This window comes from Oryzias melastigma, linkage group LG17, assembly GCF_002922805.2.
Source record: "Oryzias melastigma strain HK-1 linkage group LG17, ASM292280v2, whole genome shotgun sequence".
In the NCBI taxonomy this organism is placed as follows: domain Eukaryota; kingdom Metazoa; phylum Chordata; class Actinopteri; order Beloniformes; family Adrianichthyidae; genus Oryzias; species Oryzias melastigma.
This window is the reverse complement of record NC_050528.1, coordinates 16,152,616-16,177,348: the sequence shown is the minus strand read 5'-3', so window position 1 is coordinate 16,177,348 and position 24,733 is coordinate 16,152,616. Positions and strand designations below refer to the sequence as shown.

The following is a 24,733-nucleotide window of genomic DNA, read 5'->3' as shown; positions in this document are numbered from 1 at the left end:
TTTTTTTTTTTTTTTTTTTGAAGCAGCCTTCCAAGGACACCATGACGGTGTTTAATCCACGCGATTCGTAATCGCTCGCGTCTCAGTGGTTTCACGGCAACCGGAGCACAAAAGCGCCGCTAAGCGTAGTGCGCCCCTCTGTGGTTCACACAAGACGCGCATTTTCCAACTACGTCTGAAAGGCGCTTCTGCAGGAAGTTTTTTTTGTTTGTCTTTGGAATCCTGGGAAATTATTCCTAACCTTAAGATCTTACTCCGCGTTTCTGCTTAGAGGAACTGCTTTCTTCCTCCCAGCCACCCACTCGCTCCGGAGTCGGCTCACTACGTTGATCTGTGTCTACGCGTCTGTCTGTTTTGTGTGTGTCTGTGCTCGCGCACCCGGGTGTGTGTGTGGGTGTTGATTATTTTTGTCTCTACAGTCCGTTTAAATACGAAAACATGATCGTAATTGTCAATCGGGCCGTTTTACTGTGAAAAATTGGTTATATTTTAAAAATAAACCGGATTTTCTCAGGTATGTTGATGTAACTTCCTGCCAAAATTCACGCGGATCACTCGCGGCTAGCGCAAAAAAAAATAGACCAGACTGTCGCTGCATTTTCGGTATGCAGAAGCAAAACGGTTGCACCGCTCTCCCGCATGCGCGAACTAAACAACGTCGAAACGATCCATCTGCCGCACGGCTCGGGCCCTCCGCGGAGGACCGCGCCGCTTCGCACCGCTCCGCGCCTGGAGTGAACCACGCCTTAGGTTAACATGGGCGCCGAATGAAAGCAGCCTCCACGTCCAGTGTGAACTCGGCGTCAGAATAGGTGTGTTTGAGATCGTGCAGACGGACGCGGCGCTGCCCAGATAGCCTGGATTGCGGTGCATGTTGGGTATTGTGGACTCTCACGTCACTTGTCAATCATCATGAAAATATCGTTGGAAAGAGGCGGATGCAAAGCGCCTACTCAGGCAGATGCTGCTGCAAATCTGGCGTTGCACTGAATTCAAGCCGTTTGTATGACTACAAAACAATGCATTGTGGGCAACGGTGTTCTGGTAGTTCTTGTACTTCGACTTGATTCTGATCAGAAATCTAAGAAACTAAATGATAAAAGTGTGCATACCACTTGCAGCATGCTTGAGACGCTTTCCCATGTTGCCTCTTTGATGTTGTCTCCACCATCCACCATCCCCTGGTAGCCCTGGAATAGAATAGGTTCAACTTGAAAACAAAACCTTTTACACTAAAAAGTAGGTGCAGTTTCTTCATGTTAACATCTAAGAAGTTGGTTGATGTGTCATGTTATAGTGGGGAGCCTCAGACTGAGGACAGCTACTCTACAAGTAGCTTAAGAGGATGCAAAAGTTGCACGATCCTAAGTGGAACAAATACCTTCACAGTAATTGGAGACACGAATGGTTGCTAGTTAAGATTCAGGACCAGAGCGTGTCTCACAACAAATTCAAAGTTTGAAGGTTGCCTTTCAATTAAAGTAACTGAAAAAGTTTCAGGAACTTTGGTTTCTAGTGTGAAACCAATTGAAAAGGATTGTTAAATATGTCTAATACGTGTTCTTAATATTCTCTGGATATTCTGAGTATGGAATTGCAGGAAATGTGAGTCAACTTAAAACCCATGAAGTTAGTTTGTGATTGACCAATGTCCAAATAGAAGAATTCCAATATTGTAGAAGTTCAAAATGTATGCGAGTACATGCTAACTCCAAGCAAATTGTATCCTAAATTCTTCTTAGAATTCCATTCAAGGAACTCCAATTCGTTGCAGTTCAATATAATATTTGCTGGTAAAGTTTGTGTTTTCTAGCAATCGGGTGTTTCCAACAGTCAAAGACTAGTGTAGCTTCTTTATTGGAAATTGTTAGCTGTTATTCTTGTCTTTACAAATGTAAAACAAATCATCTAAACAGATCATGCCTCATTTGTTGTGTACAATGTTTACATGGGTAAAAAAAAAAACGAAATTCCCAAATAGAACATTAAGTCACAAGATCTGTCCTTATCTCAATCGTAGAAAAATTTAACTTCACTTCATTGCTGATAAAATGAGAACTTGTGCCTCTGATAGGACAGTGCGAATCCACCAATGTGAAAGTAATCTTTGAAGACATACAGGCTGCAATAGCTTATACCTTAAGTCACTTCAAGAAGCTACAAGGTAAATTTCTGCCATGGTGCAGAGGTAGAGCGGTCAGCCTCTGATCAAGAGTACACAGGTTCAGTTCCTGCCTTGCCTACTCATGTGCTGAAGTGTCCTTGAGGAAGACACAGAACCCCATATTGCTCTTGGTGGTTATTGATTGGCACCAGTATTAGGCATCAACGTGTTAATGTCTGTGTTAATGGAGGAATGGGACTGTGACTGTAAAACCCTTTGTGTCTTCAAGGAAGATAGAAAAGTGTTTTTTACACCATTTACACTTTAAAAAACATAACTTGCAAAGCAATGAGGTCCATAGGATTGGTGGATTTGTTTAATTAAAAAGCTAAAACTGGAGGCTGATGTTGGTATTGTCTGACTACTGTACACACTGGACTACTGGTAGCATAATCCTACATTCACACAGTGCATATTCAAGAATGCGCTAAACGCTGCTTCTTGAATGTAGCATATGGTGTTCGCACTGGACTTTCACAGCCTGAGCATGTACCAATTGTTGGAAGAGTCTTGGTGCAAATCTTGCTCCAGGCTTTTTCTTTCACAGTTCTGTTCCCAAATATGAAAGACTTGGTGTCATAGAATTCCAGCTAGGCACAAACCGCTGTTATTCATTTTCCTTCATGATCAGTTTTCAACAGTGAGCACTTCTGTGAATTAAAATGGACACCGCCACTGACAAATCTGAGTCTGATTGGTCAAAGATCAACTGGTTTACCCTTCAATGGACGTTCAATAGACTTTCAATGGTTGTGCAATGTACGTTCAATTGACTTTTAATGGGCGTTCAATTGACATTCAATTAAGTTTCAATGAGCATTCAATGGACTTTAAATGGGCATTCAATAGATGTTACTTAAACTTTCAATGGGCGTTCAAAGCACGTTCAATGGACTTGCAATGGGCATTCAATGTACGTTATATAGACTTTCAATGCATATTTAATGAACGTTTAATAGACTTTCAATAGACGTTCAGTTGGTGTTCAATGGGCGTTCAACGGACACCCGAAAACGGTCTTAAAAACATGTGTATCACTCATAAAGGCAAGAATTTTGAACGCAGAAACCTAAAAATGCATTTACGAGCATTTCCATAGACTTTTCATAGAAAGTGGTCACTTGAACGCGTATTGCCGAGGATTGTGTATAAAAAAGCAATACCAAGAACATCAGTGTTTACCTTAAATATATGCAGAAATGCAGTAGTCTGTAATGTTTGTGATACGTTTGCAAGAAGTTTCTGTTTTTCTGTTTACAAAGCTGTTCAGATTAAAGCTACAGTGCAAGTATCCTTGAGGGATTTTTGCGTTTCTGGCAGTAAATAAGGGATTTGAAAGTATTACACATTCATCATTCAAAGCCTGTTATGTAAAAACCCCATTTCAAGGCCTTTGGGTCCAGTTGGCTCCTTCCAGACACAGTCCAGAGAAAAAACACACATTAAATTCACTGGTCGGGGAAACGTAAGCAGCAGAACCTCCTGGAGCAACGCGGGAAAGCCGAGTCACGGCTCACCTCATGGATGAAGTAGACTTTTGCTCCAACATAGATGCCCATTCGGACAACAGCACGGACTGCTGCATTCATACCTGTTAAGAGAGGGGAAAAGATTCAACGGTTTCAACTGTTTAATTTTCTTTATTTCTTGTGGTAACTCTCCATGTGCAACAAAAACTATATTAAAATTCAAATCTGTTGAATAAAGTAAATCCGATATCTGATCACATGTTTGTCTAGCAAAACTCAAGCAGAAAAACTTATACCAATGCTTATTTTCAAGAACTTTGGTAATTTCTTGTCTTCAGTGCACATTAGTTCAATAAATAAACAGACACAATGAAGGAAACACGTATTTGACTACTCACTGATTTTGTAGGTTTACCCACCTGAAAATAAATTGACAATCTGTCTTCCTAATGGTTCATTTGAAAAGTTACATAGAAAATCAAGACATTGACTTCAAATAATGTATATACATTTGCATTTCATTGAGGGAAATAAGTACTTGATCCCCTAATAACCAGTAAGAGTTCTGGTTCACACAGATCAGTACATTCCTCATCAACAGGTCACCTGAATTGAATAGTCGGTCAGTCAGACTCCAAACAAAGAAAAACTAAAGAGCGTTCAGTGGATTTAAGGGAGAAAATCATAAACTGGGATGAACGACAAAAACATCAGCAACAATCTGGGGGTTAAGGAAACAACTGTTGGGGCCAAAGTACCAGAACACAGCCATCAATCCACCTGTAGGTCTGGAGCTCCAAACCAGATCTGACCTGGTGGCGTTTCTATGATGATGAGAAACTCAAAAACAACACGGCAGAAGTTAGTTGATGATCTCAAATTAACTGGAACTACATACACCAAGAAAACCATTTGGAATACTTAACACCACAATAGTTTAACATATTGTAGTGCTAGTAAAGTCCCTTTGCTTAAGAAGACACATGTGCAGACCCACATACCTGAAGTTTGCCAATAAACACCTTTATTGACCCAGGAAAAAGAAACGCATTGAGATCAAGAAGTCTTTGACAAGGCTGACTGGGCCAGGAGGTCAGCAGCACGTCATGGAGTATGATTACAATACCAAAGAAAACTACGGCATTGGAATCATTTAAAATTAAGGTGCAGCTGTGTCTTAACCATCATGATTTGGAGAGGGATTGGGTCTGATGAGGCTAATCCCGGGCTCACACGGAAAGCGTTAGAGCTCGGCTCCAATGTGGGAGTGGTCTTGCTACAGCAAGAGGCTCATATTGGCTACTAGATGGCTGCAGCCACAGGTTCCGCTGCCGACCTTGTGAAACTCCAAACTCACATAGGTTCACGCGATAATCGGCCATTTACTTATTAAATTTGATTATTAGATTTAAATCCAGCAAAATAGATTTGCCAGACCGCAGAGGTTGAATGTGATCATCTGCCATTGGGTTTCCTCTTGCACTTTTAAAGTTAGGTCAAGCCGTAACGAGAGCTGTGTGAGCCCTGGGTAAGACATAGCTCTTTGGTATCAACTCAACCCGTTGTGTTTGGAGGAAGAGAAATGCTGCCTATGACCCCCAAGAACACCATTCCCACTGTCAAGGACGGAGGGGGAAGCATTATGGTTTGGAGGTGGTTTTCTGCACTGGACTTCTTCATTGCCTTGATGGGAGGATGGGCGGAGTCAAGTACTGTCAAATCCTGAGCTATGACCTTAAAAATGGGTGTTCCAACAAGATAATGACCCAAAACATACAACCGAGGATGCAGAAAAGGAATATCAAGGTCATGGAGTGGTCTCTGGTCTCTATAGAAAACCTATGGTGGAAGCTGAAGCTCAGAGTTGCCAAGTCACAACCACCAAATCTTAAAGATATAGAAGATATATGCAGAAACCGGATCATCAACTACAAGAAACGTCTGACTTCAACAAAGTATTTTAGCACAAAGTACAAAGTTTTTCTGGCAAGAGAGTTCAAATAGTTAATCACTTCCACAAAATCTTCTCCCTCTTCACCTTTCAGCTTATCCCATTCGGGGTCGCAACAGTTCAAAACAGCACCTACTGTTTGGCATCAGTGATTTGTTAGAGTTTTTACGCCGGATGCCCTTCCTGACACAACCCTGAACTTGAGGGGCACAGGGACCCAGTTAGGCAGCAGCGTCAAGGGTCTTGCCTAAGGGCCCAATCTGGATGGAGATCAGTGGACAACCCTGGGAATCGAACCTAGGCCTCATGCATGCAAACCCTGTACTTAGCACATTGAGCCACCCAGCCACTAATCCTTAGATAAAATGCAAATACATTTATGTAAATTCTTTAAAATAGTTTTTCTCTCACTGGCTACGTTTACATCACCCCGAGTAATGGGAATAAACGCCTGATTAGAAAAGAAATGCGTCATGTAAACAAGCCGTTCGGAATCTCTGGCCCGATCAGACTCTTTCAAATCCAAATTTATTTCCGATCAAGACAGGTGGGTTATACCGATGGTTGATCTGATCAAGCTGCATGTAAACGCACATTCTGATCGTGTGTCATTACTGCGCTGGATTTTACCTCATGCATAGAGGGGATGGCAGTCTTTGGAGCACCAACAGAACCAATCAGCTGCTCTCCGCGAGCTAACTCTTTTCTTTGAGTAGAAAAGCCGGATTCACAGCTTTCATGCTTTGTTACGGTGTGAGCTTTGGACTGGAGTCCGTCCAGCTGATCTGTGCGAGAGACCCGTCAGATTCTGGAGAACCATATCTCCCGGGAGAACTGTGTCTCAGAGCGGATTCAGTACGGGACGAGCCGGCGGAGGCGGCTTTTGAATGCAGAAATGCTGCTCCGCGCACCCAACAGTCCTGAGAAACCGTTTAAAATCACATAAATTTATATTTAAAATCACATCCAAACAGATTAAAGAATGATCTTATTCGAACATATTTGCGTGATGGCAAGATGCACATTTCCCACATGGATGTAGAAAATTCTCTTAAAAAAAGGCTCTTAAAAATATGATTAATAATAATGAAAGCACGTTCAGAGCATCATCTCGCTCTATACATGATCTTTGTTTGTCTACAATAGAACTCATTATTTCTTCTTCTACAACTATTTCCGGTATTTTAGACAGTTATACGCATGTCAACGTGATTTATTCTGATCAACCGTGTGGCGCATGGAAACGTTTGTTACCATCGGATGAAGTTTTTCAGGGTCCATGTGCACAGTTCTATTCTAATTCATTCTATGATCTGATCAAGGACATTTTGCACATGTAAACGCAGCTAATGTTCAAAATGTACCATTAAGATGACAGAAAGAATGTCAATTTCTTTGTAAGCAAACCTACAAAATCAGCAACGGATCAAATACTTACCTTTAGCACTGTAATTACTCAGTTTAATTTAGAACAATATTCCCTCCTGACAAATATGATATAGTCGGTGGGACACTTTGGAAAACCATTGTTCCATAATTGTGGAAATGCATGTCATCCCTCTGCAAAAACCCCTAAGCAGCTGAATGTGACAGGAGAAACCATTTGTCAATAAAATGCCAAACATGCAGAGGCATGTATCTGAGTTTTAGTTGGGTCATAGTTTTCACAGCAGGTATGAGATTATTGTTACAGCATTAGCTGTAATACTGCATGGCATCTATCAGCTTGGAGTCTGTTTGTACTCTGAACATTTGAACACAGACTCCTGAGCTCCTGAATCATGTTTAAGAAATGAAAGTGGATACATTTAAAAAATCTCTGATTTTTTTCTTACCACTTTGACTCTGAAACCCCCATTCTAACCATATTTTATATGTTGTTACAGATTTCCAATCACCTTATTTTAGCTTTAGCCCCATTATTTTTGAATCAAATATTACATGCTGACATGCAGCTTTTGAATTGGCTTTGGCTTAAAGGAGCGTGAGCATGCAAACAGAAACAGGAAATGAAAGAAGTCGATAAGACTAAAAGAGCCCTTCAGGTTCTGTTCTGCTGCAGCATCTGCCAGAGCACTCAGTGTGATTACAACTACAAGGCTGAGATTATAAAGTAACAAATATGTTGGATCAAGCTGTAAAAAACAAAAAAGTTTCACAAATTTGGTAAAACAGAAAGCATGGATCCAGCTTTGGTTGCTTTCTACTTCATCCTGAGCCAGGTGCAGCTAACACCTCCTCTCCTTCTGACTCCTCACTTCAGGGGGTGTTGGGGATGGAAGCGCCTGCTGGTAAGCAAAGTCACGCTTTTGATTATTTTCTGAAAAGATAACGTGACGTAAATTGCAGTTAGTGAGCCAAGGAAATAAGTATGCAGCTGCTGGTTTATTTGAAATGCTTAAGCTAAGTATAAAAGAAGGAATGTTCCACATGGAAAAGCTCAAAAGAAAAAACAAAAACCATAAAATGGTACAAACAGGAATGTCAAAAGATCAAAAACTTCCCAATATATATGAAAATCTTAAAATAATGCTAATGATCTGATGAACGTTTTAGTTGGGATATATTGAAAAATGTCAGCTTTGACCTTCACTAAAACCCTGGAGGACCCATAAGGTTGGCTGCTGTTTTTGTATTTAATTTTTTTTCTTCCTATTTTTTTATTTAAGAAATTATCAAACTAAACCCAGAAGAAAACTGTTCTAGGGGACAACATTTGTTAATACCGTGTTTTCCAGCTAAAATTGACAATAACAGCAAAATAGTTCAAAATACCCAGCAAGGCCAAGTGGGCCCTATAAGTATATGTATTATAGCTCTGCTGTATTGAGCTAACAAGCTCCACTGCAGCAAGCAGCTAAAATTACTCATCTGAAAAGCTTCAAAACATATATTTGATCAAACATATATATACAGTATATATATACTGTATATATACATACAGTGCTTCAAAGCGTAAATGTAATCCAACATATATTAGATCAAAACATTTGCTCATTGAGGCCTATTTATAAAAACAAAATATCTTTGAACTTTGGACACAAACAAAAAACTAAAACACGTCATTTCTAATGACATTTACCGGTACATGTTTTAAAACCAAATCGACAAAAACTGGGAGAGAAGAATGCTTGAAAATAGTTTTGAAATGACCAAATCTTTCTAAAGCAGGGGTCTCAAATTATCATCCCGCGGGCCATCTGCGGCCCGCGGGCCATCTGCGGCCCGCGGGATGATAATTTGAGACCCGCGTCTTAATATGAAATATTACTGTTAGTGCGCCCGCAAGGTTGATATGAATGACAGTTCTTGTGTGCAGAGCTGAACGAACCAATCACGGTGAGGTATATGACTCTGGAGGCGGGACATCGGCGGGCGGTCCAGTACCTCCTCACTCATTCATTCATTCCTCCAATCAGCTGGGCGGAGGAGGAGCCATGAAGCACCAAACGCGATTCGCGTGACAGATTCGCGTGCCCCGCGCAGTTAATTTGCTGCTCGCGGCTTGTAAAAAAAAAGGTGTTTCTGAGCTACCAGCTCCGTCTGTGGATGTCTCTCTTAGAAATGAATACACGTATGATGTCGAGGAATACGTTTTTTGACGTGCTGGCTGTTCCTATTAAATCAGAGCTCCTCAAGCTCCGAGCCGCAAACCTGTAGCCCGCCCCGCGCGGCGATCCGCTGCACCCGCCTGTCAGACATGTGATTCTGAGCTTGGCTCGCGCCTGCGTGCGCGTGTCTGTGAATTTTAAGGTTCACACACCGGCTGTGTCGGCGCGCATTCCAGTCCATGTAAACGCGATAGAAGTCCGATATTCTGCTACGCGCGTTTGAATAGAACCCCCATGGAAAGCCCCCCCCACCCGAATGCGCACTGACGCAGCCGGCGCGCGCGAGCACTCCACACCTCCAATGAATGGAAGACATATAGATCAGATATATTTACTGTGAGGAGTTTTAAAATAATCTACAAATAATGAAATCCTTCAAAGATTTTCTCGGTATCGGGCTTCTCTCTCACTGAAGGAGGATCTGTTAATACAGACAATTGAAACTGAATAAACATTATTAGTTTTATCTAGTCAGTCAATATGTGGTTTCTTCAGTAATATGTATCTGTTGTATGGTCATTATTATTATTTTAAGTTATTACTGATTTATGGAAGTTTTTTAGTTCCATCAGACTCCGAATTTTTTTTAACCTCTGAATTTTTTTAACCCCTGAATTTTTATTCTGAATTTTTATTGTGCATTTATATTGTGCATTTTTATTCTGAATTTTCTTAACCTCTGATTTTTTTCTGATTTTTTTTTAACCCCTGAATTTTTATTCTGAATTTTCTTAACCTCTAAATTTTTATTCTGAATTTTTATTCTGAATTTTCTTAACCTTAGAATTTTTTTCTTAATTTTTTAACCTCTGATTTTTTATTGTGAATTTTATTTCAACCCTTGCTTTTTAAAAAGCTAAATTTTATGCTCCCAAAAATATTTTCTATCTTAAAAAAATCAGTGTTTTTAATTTCGAGACTTAAAATTTCGATGGGTCAGAAATTCAACATAAAAAAATTCAGAGTCTGAAGGAACTAAAAAACTTCCATACTGATTTGCCTGCTTTTTAATTCATTATTTAATTTATTTATTTATTATTTATTTATTTATTATTTATTCATTATTTTGTGTTAAAAACAAAGATATTTGAGAACATTTGAATGTTTTAACAGCGATTTTCTTGTGAAAATCCTGATGCGGCCCGGCCTCACCTAGACTCTGCCTCCAGTGGCCCCCGGCTAAATTGAGTTTGAGACCCCTGATCTAAAGTAACCTCAAAAATACAAAATTTTCTTTTTGAATTCAAAACGTCCGACGCAGAGCAGAAGACTGCAGTACGTAAGCAAGCTAGGAGGCTATTCCCGCACCGATGCTAACACAACAAACCTTCAATCACTCAAGAAAAGTCTACAAAAATGAATATATGAGATTACAAAGAATAAGAGATAAATCAAGCTGTGGAACATTGCTGTTCGGATTCTCGCGATCTGTTCCCAAAAATTTGAGTATGAATATACACGACGTCCACATCGATGATTCACGATCTTTATTAATATAGTACAGAAGAGTAAAATATTGATTGCTCTGAAATACAGAATAATGTTTGAATCTTCCTTTTTCAAAGCAAAACTAGCGAGAGCTTTTTTTAAATAACTGAAAATACACTTTATTCTTTATATAGGGATATATATCATTATTGTGATATAAAATAATTAATATTGTAATATCATTTTTTTCCATATTGCCCAGCACTAGGACAAACCCATTCTGGGCCCACATTTTCTGCCTACTTTTAAACCGTATGGGGCCCACCTGGCCTTGCTGGCTGGGTAGTGATACTGGCTGTGTGGAACCTAATTGGTGTTTACATATATTGCCAAATTTTTCACCAATCTAAGGTAATCTGCTTTTATTGTGGAGATTGACGTTGTTTGGTTTAAATTTTGATCACAGGCCTCAACTGTACAGCATTTTTATGGGATAAATATATCCACTGATGAAATAAAGATGTATTTAAGCCATAACATTAACACATAATATTACTATTCCATAATGATTCAGAAGTTAGAGCATCACATTGTTTTTAATCCCAAAGCTTGTTGAGTCGGCTGTGTTTGTTTTGCCAAAGCGATAATTTGAGCCGGTCATGTGAGCTGTGACCAGCAGCTGTAACATCTCTCAGTGATTCACGGAGCAGATGCTGACTGATTCCTGTTTCTGCTGTTAAAGATAGGAACTACCTGTAACCCAGCACGGAGTCAAGTGTTGCTAGGAGACCTGGATGGCCCTGATTTGTTGCAGGAGGGGGGGTCTCTGCAGACATGGAATGTGTTAGATCTGCACAAAGTGACTAATGAGTTTTGGAAAAAAAAAACAGATCAATACTCCCATTAAATGGGTGATTTGACCATCTGGCAGATAATGGCAATCTTTGAACTTTGACTTGTCTATTTTTGTAACATTCCTGCTGTAGGAACATTACACATTACCAAAACTGTTCCAAAGTAGAAATATATAGATCTATTAAGTGCATGCCTGAATATATTTTAGCGGACAAACTTAACTTGACCTCAACTACTAATCAAAGAATGTCAGATCCAAAAAAAAGATAGGTATTACACAGATATGAAAAGTACAGTGTTCATAAGTGAAACCTAAAACTTTTGAGTCAAAAAAGTGTTAATTAATTAACAAATTAATTAATTAATAACTATAACTAAGCAAAATGTGTTATTTCAAAAATGATAGCCCTTTGTATGACTCAGAACCCAGTAGCTCTTAGTTTCAAACAGGTTGGTGACCTCCGCTCTGGAGCATGTGTCAAAGTCAAGCGTAATTCTATCTGGCCCTCCAGATCATTTTATTCTATTGTTATTAATGGCCCGATGTTATCTTGTGCTCATTTCTAACTTGTATAATTTTGACAACAAATATTTCTGCAGAGAGTAAAATATTGAAAGTTATTTAATGTTTAAGTTGATTTATTCTGGAACAATATTGTTGCCTTTTTATTATTCATAATTACTGTATGTTAAAATGTTATGGGTCTAAAGTTTTAAAAAATTGGCATTCTGCTAACTTTTTGGACTATTTTGGAACTTACAAAGATTTTTTAGGCTAATTTGGACTTTAGCTAATAGGTCAGATACATGCTAGCTATTTTGGCTAATATGGGGTTTTTAAAATGTATTTTTAGGCTGTTTCATAGTTAGGCTCACTGTTTTGGCTAATTTAGGCTTTTTTTCAATTTTTTAGGTTATTTTGAAGTTCAGCTATTTTTTCAGCTACATGCTAGCTGTTTTTGGACAACTTTTTTTGGTTTTTAGGCTAATTTGGCATTTAGCTAATATTCTTGCTGGCTATCAGCTTTAGTGTTTTCAGTTATCAGCTTCAGCGTTTTCAGTTATTAGTTTCAGTGGCTTCAACTGTCAGCTTTAGTGTTTTCAGTTATCAGCTTCAGCGTTTTCAGTTATTAGTTTCAGCATCTTCGGCTATAAGCTTTAGAGTTTTCAGTTATCAGCTTTAGAGTTTTCAGTTATTAGTTTCAGTGACTTCAGCTATCAGCTTTAGTGTTTTCAGTTATCAGCTTCAGCGTTTTCAGTTATTAGCTTCAGTGGCTTCAACTATTAACTTTAGTGTTTTCAGTTATCAACTTCAGCGTTTTTAGCTATTAGTTTCAGCATCTTCAGCCATCAGCTTTAGTGTTTTCAGTTATCAGCTTCAGCGTTTTCAGTTATTAGTTTCAGCATCTTCGGCTATCAGCACTATCATCTTCAGCAGCCAAATTCAGCTTAAATTCACACTAGCATCATTGCAGGTAATCCTATATATCTAGTTCATAATTATGTTAAAAAGTGACATTTTTAAACTTTTAACAATTTCGTTTTAGAGTGTTCAATAAATGTCGATCCTGTTCGACCTCAGGTGTGTTTTGGTTTTTGGCCCCCTGAGTGATTGAGTCTGACACCCCTGTTCTAGACTGAGGTGGTGGTAAAAACTGATTGGATGCTCAGAGAATGGACATTAATAACCAAAGCAACAACATTTGGATAGAAACAACACAACAAGTGGAATAAAAATCTGTTTCATCCGTCAGCATCGTCTGAGATTTCCAGTGAGTCAGCTGCAGCATGGGTGAGCGTGTGCTGAATGCAAAGATTAAAACCAATACCCAGCTCATAATATGCTGTGAGACTGACAGAAACTATGTGAATACCCTTTAATAATAGCTCCTACAACAGCTATAGGGATGATGTATTATGTAACAGGCTATAACCTGGTGCCTGTGAGCATCAGACTGCAGAGAACAATATGTTCTCCCCTCAGACATGAAGGAATGCAGTCCTCACTGATGCTCAGGGAGCATTAGGAGCAAACCACTACTACTATCACAGTGAAAGGAAGTCACCAAAGGCCCAAAAGGACTGCAACGGAGATATATGTCATTTTTTTATGTAGTCTACATTTGAGTTTACCACTTTAGGAGTGGTGAGGAAGTGATACAGTAAAAATATAGACATTTAGGATGTTTTTATTTTATTTTTTGTGGATATTTTACGTTTTCACTGTCATAAATCACTGAATGCCCGCGGCTCCTCAAATAGGCTGCTCGACCTTCAACGGCGGAAGCAGGGAAGGACACGGAAGGAAGTCGGCTCCCTTTCAAAATAAAAGCGCAGCCACTAACGGAGAAACGGACGCCGTTTACTGTGTGGAGGCTGCTCAGACCGGCATGGGACGGTTCCGTTATTCTACTTGACAACAGTCGTGACTCAGACTCTGTGATGCAAGAGTTTGGATTTATTTATCTATTTTATGAGCCTCACGTCTCAGCAGTTTGTAGAGAGCAGTGCGCATGTCTGTCTGAGAGGCTGCACACCATACAGTGAAATCTTCGCCACAGTTCCTGTCACTCTGCGTGGGGATACAGAGTTCCGAGGATGCGCACTGAAGCCGATGCGGCGCCGCATTTCCATTCAGGACAGTTTGTTCAGAAGCGCTCACTTGTTGATTACGGTGCACCTTCAGGCCCACCTCACCTTTTAGCTCATCATTGCTCTCCCGCAAAGTGCTCCAACTTGCGCATCACGCGCGCCAAAGCTGCTCCGCACAAAGTGTTGCGTAACCGCCGCACAGACTCAGCCCCTAGAAAGGCGCAGATTTGACCACAGATGCACATTTATTATAGTCATGTTATAATAATAATAATAAGTATTATTAAACAATTTCTTCCCTGCACCACCCGGTTGCCTCCCCTCCCTCCCACACCTGATGCTGACAGATAGTAAGCCGTGCCTCGATCTTCCTCCTCCAGAAATGCGCATTTTTGGGAACCCTTTCCCTATACTTCCATTATCGGACATGAGCCATTCTGTTTTTGTCGCATAAAATAAAAGCTTTAAACTTTCTGTAAAACATTTCACTTCCGGGAGGAAGGAAAACGAGTTATTTTAATTAAATTATCACTAAACTTTAAAACTGTGCAGACACCACGGTGCCAAGTTTCCGCGCTGCGTCCAGCGGCAGCGCGCCCACGCGGGGATTCGAACCCGCAGCTCCCTAAAACTCACCGAGGAGCACTTTTTATTCATGGATGTATTCATTACCTTGAGCATCTCCGCCGCTGGTCAGCACTGCGATGCATTTCCCGGCGCCGGAAAGGTTCTCCACAAATTTCCGAGTGTCCTGCCGCTTCGGGCCCGCATTCCCCGCCATGTCGGAGTTCCCGCACCTGCCCGCAAGAAGAGGATGAGGAGGACTTCTGCCAGACCACCTGCGGGAGACGGAGAGCGCCGGGGATATTTGACACGGGAGGGGGGGGCAGCATTGACTGCCCCCTCTTCACGACACACCTCTGCCTCAAAGATCCTAGATAGGACAAGAAGACTCACTCTGTGGCACGAGCTGAGCTCCAATTAGGCTCAATTCTTTAAGAACGCTTATGGAAACAAACTTGAAAAGTTTCCTTAAAATAAAATCTGATACTTTTTCGAATAAACTACATGGGGTATATAGAGGTTTAAGCTAATGAGGGAAGAAAAACTAGAAAAACTGAAGAAATATACAGTAGAAAAGATTTAACCAGCAAACACAACTGAGTGGCGCAGTTCCTGAGACGACCACCAGAGGCAGGTTTCAGAAAAGGACAAATTCTCAATCACACCATGTTCTGTCCAATTTGACATGAAATGATGAACGCACTGATAGTCGAAATATAATCTGCTTCTTGATGGTTTTGTGTTTTAAAATCTGTCATTTTTATTTGATTAAAACTCATTTGTATGTATAGTCAAAGTGTTGTTTTGATGGGGAGATGGGTGGACTAAAGTCTATCTTTAGGCTACTTTGTTCAAATCTAAATCCATATTTTTGAACCAGGCCATGTCACATGTCACTTTTATATTTATTTGACATTTTATTTATTTAATATTTTATTTATTCATCTATTTGTTTGTTGTTTTTTCAAGGGTGCTGATTTGTGGTAAACAAACAGTGTAAAATAACTTGTGAAGCAAAACAGTTTTTATCAAAATTAATCTAATTACTTTTCTAAAACAAAAACAATGATTTTTATTTTTTGTATTGTAGTTTTTTTTTATTTAAATCTGTTCATTCATTCAAATAAATTCATCTTTGTTTTTTGCACTTTATATCCTAGTTTTTATTTAGCATTTCAACTCAGTGTTTCCCCAGTTCACAGCAAGATTAAAACAAGAAAGGAATTGCTTTTAAACTTTTGTTTTCTTTTTACAAGAACTGTTCAAACTATCCCCCAACATCCTTTTGAACCAGAACATAACACAAAGGCTTTTATCGTTAAGTTTTTGGTTTTATTTTATTTGAAAAGTGACACTTTTGACACACAATCCTGAACATTTGACCTGATAGAATGTGACAAAAATACAAACACACCTATATCTATGAAATCTTTGACATTTCTATACTGCTCATACAGGATATCCTAAGAAGTATATTTGAGAAAATGTGGTGAGAAAAGATGCACAAACATTAGAGAACGTAACAAACATTGTTAGTGATCTTAAATTTTGCAGTTAGTTGTCTTTTGCTTTGGCTTTTAATATAGACATTTTGATTCAAGAGACTTTTTAAAAAGTCTCAAACTAGTCTATAATTATTCTTAATTTAACTTACAAAAAGTATTAGAAATATCAGACATGTTTGTTAGCCAAATAGAAAAAATACTAACATTTTTTTTTTTTTATCAAAACAGAGATGTCAGTCAGGGAAAATAAACATAGAGATGTTGTTCTGCTGTCGTTTTTGTTGTCACAGTGCAGAAACATTTCAGTAACTGTAACAAACCAGTAAGTGTAAAATCTGATGAGTAATGATGAGAATGTTGCCCTGCATTTCCCATTCTGACCAGAGTGGCCGCTGTTTCACAAGACATGTTCTCATTCTTTGAGATGAACTTTTTCCATGATGTCATATCAAACACTTGTTTTTAGAAAAGATGGTTTTCATATATGCTATCATAATTTGACAAATCAAAATAGAACTTATTTTTCTGCACATTTTCTCTCATATTTGATCACATTTTCTTTATTTTCTTGTTTTATATTTTTAATGTGTTCTCTTTTAATTTAGATGTATTTATGACAACCTTGAAGTTGGTATTTATTTAGAGATGTTTATTATATTCATGTAAATAATCATAAGTCATTTTTTAGGTTGACTGGAACAGGCTGTGGTCTTGTTCGGGAGACTGTCCCGCCTGCTCCTCGATAACAGCTGTGAAATGTTCCATCTCTCTGTGACCTTCAGCGGGAACAAGTGGGAAATGGATGGTCTGAAACCTGAAACCCTTCACCAGTGATGCTTTTGTGTTCCTTGAAAACGACTCCGAGTGATACGTCTTCGTTTTTGGGCCTATCTTTTCGGATGTCACGAACAGGCCTCAGCTAGCAAAGCGAATTTCAAAAGTGGAGAGGGCCGCTGCTGACGCAGGTCCACTCTTTGATCGACAGCCGCTTCAGCCAATCAGCGACTCCCAGCCGAGTCCGCCCTCCCACAACCGGGAAGTGATGGTCCCATATCAGAATGGATTTAAAATACAAATATGGAGCAAGTGAAGGCTGTCGGAGCATGAAAAGTTCACACAACGCAACAGCAGATTACATTATTTGATATAGTTATGTAACAGCACTGAAAAAGAAAGGTGATAATGGAAACAAAAGTTCCAGTTTTTTCTCAATCTTTGCCTTTAGCAATCTCAGCATTTGTCAAACATTGTTTTTTTTTTTCTTTATAGCATATACTGAATTTCAAATGTTTGAAAATGCCTCCAAAAAAATCTCTGTTTGTCCAAAAAATAAAAGCACATTTCAAGAAGTTTGTTACCTTCACATATCCTCTCCCTCTGTAGATGTCTTGCTTTTTCCTTCGCAGATTCATTTCAAATTGGACAAAAAGTGGATTTATCTGGTCGTGTGCAGAAACATGTTTCACACAGTGATTCAGACAGGAGGGACCAGGCGCTGGAGAAGCACCAACAATCCGTTTCCTGGACGTTCTTGTGACATTTTGGATTCCACAGCTCAATAACTGTTTTATTGCCGTGTGAATCTGGCGTGACATCATGTCCAGAATCAAGTGTGCAGGGAGAAATGACTCAGACGATGGTGGTGCCACTGCTGCCTCTTTTTTCTGCTAAAACCCTTCTGGAGCAAGAGGTTTAATTTATTCTATTTCTGTTTCGATTTTTAACAAGTCAGAAAACTTTGCAAAAATCAGGTAAAAGGTTAAATCTGCAGTCGGAGTGGCTTAATTTTTAAATAAGCTCAAAGCAAATATTTTCAAGCATTTTTAATTGACTTTCCTGCAATTTTATTCAGACTAGATCTGAAGGATGATCTTAATTGATTTAGAGTGCATTTTATTTTGAAATGAATTTGATGTTCTCCAAAAGTAAAATAAGGTAAAATTGTTACAAGAAAAACATCACGTTATGACATTCATTTAGTACTTTAATTAAATTATTGTAAACATTTAAAAGCTACGTAATATCTATAAATGGCTTAAAGGCCCAAAAAAAATGGATCAAATAGACTCATTGACTGTGAACTCCTTGATTCAATTCAATTCAATTCTATGTATATATCTTAAAATCACAAAGGAAATTTGCCTCATTGGGCTTCAATAATCCAAATATGCATTTCTGCTCCAAACTTACCTTAATTTAGCATCCAAATGAAAGCAAAAACTTAAATGACATCTTCTTATTATAGCTGGAAAATAAATATAGGCGTCAAGGGGTTAAAGGTTGCAAGGTTGGGACATGAAGGTTGTCTTTCTGTAGCGCTTCGTGTCCTCTTACCTTACAGTGTTATGTACTGAAACATTTCTGTTTGGAAGGCTTGGCCTCTATTGTTGTAGTGCTGAACTAAGCGGGGCCTCCATGCAGAGAAGCTGCTTTAGCTGCTGTAGTCGGACTTTTCAAAGTAAGTCACTTCTGCAGCTTGTTGTTGGAGGCCTGCAGGCTGTTCCAGGACTCGTCCATCAACGTTTAGCATCAAAAGCTATAGCAGCTTTGAGTTTCCCTTAAGTAGAAGTTTTGTTTTATTAAGTGTAAGTAAGTCAAGTATACCTTATAGAACACACACATTTGAGAAACAGAATACTAAATTAGAAAACTCTAAATCTACAATGTATAAATAGTATATAAAAAGTAAAATTCAAGTATTCTGACTCACTTTTAGTACAGACTAAGTTTGGTTTTAGTGCACTTAAATAGACTACTTTTCGCTAAGGGTCATACAATAATGTAAAGCCAATATAATACGATACAACATCAGTTTTTCCAGATCACAAGGCAAATTTCAATACAAGATGTGGGTTTTTTCTATTTACCAATGGAAGCTGCAAACTTTACGGAAGCAGCAAACAACCGTTGGCCATTATCTGATGATAATGACATCTACCATCACGTTATTGACAGAAAACAAGTTTGTTTGTTTTTTTGGTGTGATAACAAGATACATGTCATTATCACACGATAACACATTTTGTTAGTCTGTGTTGGAATAATGAGATTAGACTTTGCTCTTTTTATTTTAAAATCCACAGTAAATTGAAAAAAAAAACAAATATGTAATTGTGAGACAACAGGCAAAAAAAATACGTAGATGCTATTCTTCAGAAAAATGATGCTATCAAGAGAATCTTTGGAACAAAGGTAGATGTCATCATGAGAGAACATTGTTAACACTAGGAAGCGATTTTATCACAAAAAGGTGCAAAGAAAGTTAGAGGTCATCCAGAAAAATGATGTTATCATGCAAAAACGAGCAGAAAAAGAAAAGGTAGATATTGTTATCCGACAAAAGTTATCATGAGAAAACAGGCAAAAAAAAAATAAAAAAAAAAACAAGTAGGCTGTTCAGATCTTACAAATGTACCTTTATGCTGCAAAGTTTTGTTAAGACAAGTTTTGTTTTTTTATCATTATTCCCATTCGATGACTGAACATAAAGAAGTATCTTAACAGTGTTTTCTGAGCTTGAAAGAGATTTATTTAGTGGAAAATGAGGACACCTATTGGTGGATTTAAGAAACTACAGCAGTCAGCTGTTCTATTTCTCCCTGTTGCTAGAACACTTTTGTAGGATGTTTATTAATCAAAGGTGAAAGCAAACCAAGGCAAAGGAATTCAATAAAAATAGTTTATTTACAGTGGCATAAATTAACAAGCAGCATTGGCAAAAGGAACATTACAGTCGACAGCTTGCATAAAGTGTGAGAGCGTCTTCATCGTTCAACCCTTGAGGACAATAACCGTATGTGCTGGATAGTCACTGCTGGGACCTCTAATGTGAACATCACAGCAAAAAGCCTGAATGCAACTAACATCTTTGTGATTCAACCCCATTTCTGAAGATGCCAAAACAGGTTTTTTCTTTAATAAAAATATCTTAAAATAAATTGGTCACCAAAGGTAAAAAGAAAAGGGACAGTGCGCTAGTTTTATACAGCATTTCTGAGAAGTCATTCAAATAAGTTTTTATGAAATTTTGAATTTATTTCTGAGCAATAAAGTCAAATACAAGTTAATGTTCTAATTATTGTTTATAGAGAGGCCTGGACATGACATTCAAAATAAACAAAAACAAATTCTTCTCAAAAACTGTATAATTTGTGCACACTAAATGACATTTTGTGTGCTCAACAAATTTGTTGTAGGTGATGACACAAAAATACTCATTTGTGGACATAAAAGCTAATTTGTATGGACAAAATACTAATTCTTGGCCATAGATCATTAATTTGAGGGAACCATTTCTTTTGTATTTATTTTAATGTCATGCCCCGAGCTCTGTGTGTTTATGCCCAATCAAAAAAAAAAGAAAAAAAGCAGAATATATGTGTTAAAAAAAGGTTTTTGCTACACAATTTTGACAGTGATAGACAAAATAAAGCTGTGGAAAAATTCTAATGTTTGTTTCAGCTTTTCCAAACTTGGATTGTGCAAGCTGCAGTCAACAGCAGATAAACCATAAAATCTTGATTCATTTCTACTTCTTCTTTGAAAGGATCAGAGAAAACTTTATATCTATTGGAGTAATCTAGGAAACCTCCTGGCACTAGGAGGGAGATCTTGGAATGGATTCATAAAGAGCTTTAAAACTTAATCTTTTGTTCAGCAAAGTTTCATTTTGAACTTCAGAACAACCAGAAATAATCTCAAACCAGTGTAACTTCAAAGTCATTTGAAAAAGATGCACTCACCAACATAAAATAAAATAAAAAATTAAAGAGATGACTGAGGTTGCACAACTTCACCCCTGAAAAAAAGCAAACCTAAACTCTTTTTGTGTAATTATTCCATCATCAGCATACAGTGAATCCGTAACTTAGTAACACACCACGCAGAATCGCTGAGCTAAGGCATCGTTCTATGTACCGAGCGTCTTCAAAGTATTTACAAGTGCAGTCGTCTGAAGTTGAGAAAATGTACAAAACGTTTTCCATATTGCATCAGTTAAAATCTAAACCTTTCTGAGTAACATGAGGGGTCACTGCATGAGTGTTCAGTGCCACCCGGATCCATCTGAGAGTTAGACATTCAGAACTTCTGTCATGGCTTGTTTCATCTCAGAGATCCATCTCTGAGCTTTTACACAAAGCGGTGAAGTAGAAATGGGTTAAAACAAAACAGAAAACGGGCAAAAAAAATCTAGATGTTAAATATTCCCCACAGAGTTTAAGTTTGACCTCCTTTTACAGCATGTCCTAAAAGGAATTCTTCACCATTAAAGAAAAGTGTTGGGAAGCACAGGTACGATTTACCTGTTCTAGCTTAAACGTGGAAGGCAGCACCTCTGAAATGCAAGTTTGAAAGTAAAGAAAGGTTTTTAAAGAGAATGTGAAACTGTTGTTACATGTTGATTAGAATTTTTAGAACAATATCATCATTTTTACTTTTTGTAGACAAGGAACTTAACTTCAGGGGTTCAATTCCCAGATTCAAAACTTTCTTTTTCCAAAACAAAATGTCAAACATTTCTGTTAATCTGCAGCTTTAGAGAGTAAAACAATTAAAACATTTGACTTCAATTTCATATTTTGACATTTATTTGTTATTTTCAAATCTCTACAAAATATAAAACTATAATTTTGAGATAAAAGTCTTACTTCTGACTATAAAAATACTAAAAGTAGAAATATGAGAGAATAATTGTGCATGCTTTAACCTGAGGGTTTAGAAGAAAAGTTTTCTTTTGTGCCTTTTTGCTCTGACATGGAGTTCAATTAATTATAGCTTAAAATGTTTTAATATCATCTCCTCATCTTTTTACTACGTCTGCTTGTAAATCCCCAAAATTTGGGAAACAGTTTTGGGGGAATGTTTGTAACACATCTTCACATTCTCCATTTAAAACCATATTTAAAATGAATTTTATAAAACACAGCAAACGTCTTTTTTGTGTTTCCAGTGACAGAAAACATAAACATAGACAAATGCAGTGCATTAGATGATAGCTAGAGATCAGGATTAGCTCTGCTGTGGCTATTCTTTATCTCAAGAGATCAGCTAATGCCAATTTAACTTAAAAAAATGTTTTACAGAATATTTTGGGGGCAAAAATATGTTGAAGACATGAATGTGTCACTTTAAAACTTTAAAGAAAGTCGTTAGCGTGATTTATCAAGGCTAACGTTTGTCAGAAAGTGAGCTCTTTCTTTCTATGTTATGCTAGCAGTTAGTATGCCAGTGGTTAGCATGCTAATGGCGGTAAAATGCTAAAAAGAGTAGTTAAAGGGTCATAATTTCACCAGTGATTTCTTTAGGATTCCTAAAAATATTTATTGACGTTCAAACTGCTGCTCAATAATACCACTGGAGAGAAAAGAATCATACAAATCTATATACACTATCTATACACATTCACTTTAATTCAAAAGTCATTAAATAGGGACGCAAGTCCCGTGTGCTGGAACTACAGCAGTTCAAATATATTAACTTTCAAAATCAACATCAACAAGTACCATTTGAGAATTTCTTCAAGAAAAAATTTGATTTCTTTTTCCTTACTTATACAAATAATTTCTAAAACTTCTTGAAAACTATAAATAACTAAAATATTTCAGTAAATTTCTCCTTGTCATCTTCAGTCAGGCTCAAAAAAAAGAACCACACCAGATGAAATTCAAAGATTTCTGTTCATTCGTCACTACAGTGTTAATTTTGTGTCAGTTTCACACTCACTCGCACACAAACATGGGCACAAAAATGTCTGTCATAAATAGAAGAGCTGTTGGGTTTGTGTGTTTTCGGAGGGAAACCTTTAGCGTGTGCCAACAGAAACCTCCATGAGTAGAAGCTCAGTTAAAGATATTTTATAGAAAGAATGAAATCATTTTGATTTAAATATGAATCGTACGTATTTCGTTTTAAGATCTTAGTTTTACTTTGGGGTAACCGTAACTTGATTGTTTTAATACAAAGTATATGTGGTACAAATGGCAGCTAAATATATGTTGATTATCTACTACGGCAGTGTCAAGCCACTGCAATACCTGAAATAAGATTACCCCTTTGTATTTTCATACAGTTGTGCATTTTTTTGACAGGATGGTTCAGATTTGCAGTTTCCCTGTTGTTGGTCGTGTTATTTCTTCCTTTTGCATCACATGTTGGATTGACTCTGAGCCAGTCTGACTGCATTACAGAGAGTTTGTGGGGTCAAGGTTGACCTCTGTCCCCGTGTCACTGAGCCGGCTGAGGTGACAGAGGACGGGGTTTCCATCAACGACTTCCTTGAGAGCTGAGTCAGCGTCAGTCTTTCTGGATTGACTCCGTTGCTGCCTCGTCTCTGTCAACGCTGAGGTCAGCAAAAGTTCTGAGGAAAAACAATCAGAATGATGTCAGTCATCGTGGAAAATACAAAGACAATATTTAGAAAAATCAGTGATAGCAAACTATGAAAAATGTGACCCTGCCACAGCCTGCTAACGAAAACAACAGTAATTTTAAACAATTTCTTCTCTTACAGTAGCTGTGTTTCTATTGGCTATTGAAACTGGATAGTTGATAGAAAATTTGACTAATGGAAACAGCAATTTAAAAGAAAACTATTTTTTCCACTTGGAGTAGGTGGTTTTTGAGGTGTATCAAAATTGACATATTTCGCAAAACTGCAATGGAAACACTTTTTTCAAACTAAACGAGTCACGTGACCAATAACCCGATACCACGCAAAGCTGTGCAGTGGGCGCCACAAAAGGTCCCACAGTATGAAGTCGGGCGTGTCGTGCAGAATTGTTGGACCCACAGCTCCTCTGTAAAATCACAACCACAATTCCCCCAAATCACTTCATCCGTAGCTGCTCCCACATAGCTAACCACTCCATGGCCTGAATAAGACGCTGCCGTCTCCTTTGATGGACGATGATGAGCTCTAGTGCCGTGGCTTAATTTGAATGTAATTAAATTCCTTATTGCTCAAGTTGGTTTGTGTTTATTTGCATAAATATGAATCATTGGTTACAGTGTAACTGCGAAATTGCGTGTGTTTTTTTTATTTCTAGAATTTCAATTAAGTTTTGCGCAAACTTCAGATGCAAATCCATTTTCTTTCAGAATTTACTGGTGAAAAAAGAACACCCTTCTCAACATTTAATACTAAAAAATTAAGTGTAATTTCAGAATAACGAAAATGTATTTGAGTCTAATAGAGTGCCCTGAGGTACACCAGTTTTCTAAAAACAGTGAGGGAAGAGTAAAATGTACTCCTATGCTGTTAAAGCACATAGTCACACCGTTTAACATCACAGGATAAACTCTAGAATCTGTCATTATATCCACACCCACAAGACCAAAAAAAGTCTGCCACGCAAACACATCCATCTTCCATCCATCCATCTTCCTCCGCTTCATCCGGGACCGGGTCGCGGGGGCAGCAGTCTAAGCAAAGATGCCCAGACTTCCCTCTCTCCAGCCACTTCCTCCAGCTCCTCTGGGGGGACCCCGAGGCGTTCCCAGGCCAGCTGAGAAGCATAGTCTCTCCAGCGTGTCCTGGGTCTTCCCCGGGGCCTCCGCCCAGTGGGACATGCCCGGAACACCTCACCAGGGAGGCG

The 24,733-nt window shown here is 38.3% G+C and overlaps 2 protein-coding genes across 5 annotated transcripts in view; both read right to left on the bottom strand.

The window, feature by feature from the left end:
* The window catches only part of LOC112144439 (ATP-dependent 6-phosphofructokinase, platelet type), a 50,174-nt gene extending 35,184 nt beyond the window's left edge, over nucleotides 1–14,990 (bottom strand). For 2 of the 4 annotated variants that reach the window (XM_024268972.2, XM_024268971.1), the window contains exons 1-3: nucleotides 14,743–14,990; nucleotides 3,682–3,755; nucleotides 1,113–1,190 (exon numbers count right to left, since the gene is read on the bottom strand). In XM_024268972.2, the coding sequence (XP_024124740.1) occupies nucleotides 1,113–1,190; nucleotides 3,682–3,755; nucleotides 14,743–14,851 (261 nt within the window). In that variant the 5' untranslated portion in view covers nucleotides 14,852–14,990. The remainder of the gene's footprint in view (nucleotides 1–1,112; nucleotides 1,191–3,681; nucleotides 3,756–14,742) is intronic. The other 2 variants (XM_024268970.2, XM_024268969.1) reach the window with 1 other exon arrangement.
* A 4,814-nt stretch (nucleotides 14,991–19,804) lies between these two features.
* The window catches only part of LOC112144225 (nuclear receptor coactivator 2), a gene marked incomplete in the record, with an annotated part of 91,500 nt that continues 86,571 nt past the window's right edge, over nucleotides 19,805–24,733 (bottom strand). Inside the window, 1 exon segment of the mRNA XM_024268598.2 lies at nucleotides 19,805–23,496. Coding sequence (XP_024124366.1) covers nucleotides 23,485–23,496 — 12 coding nt within the window.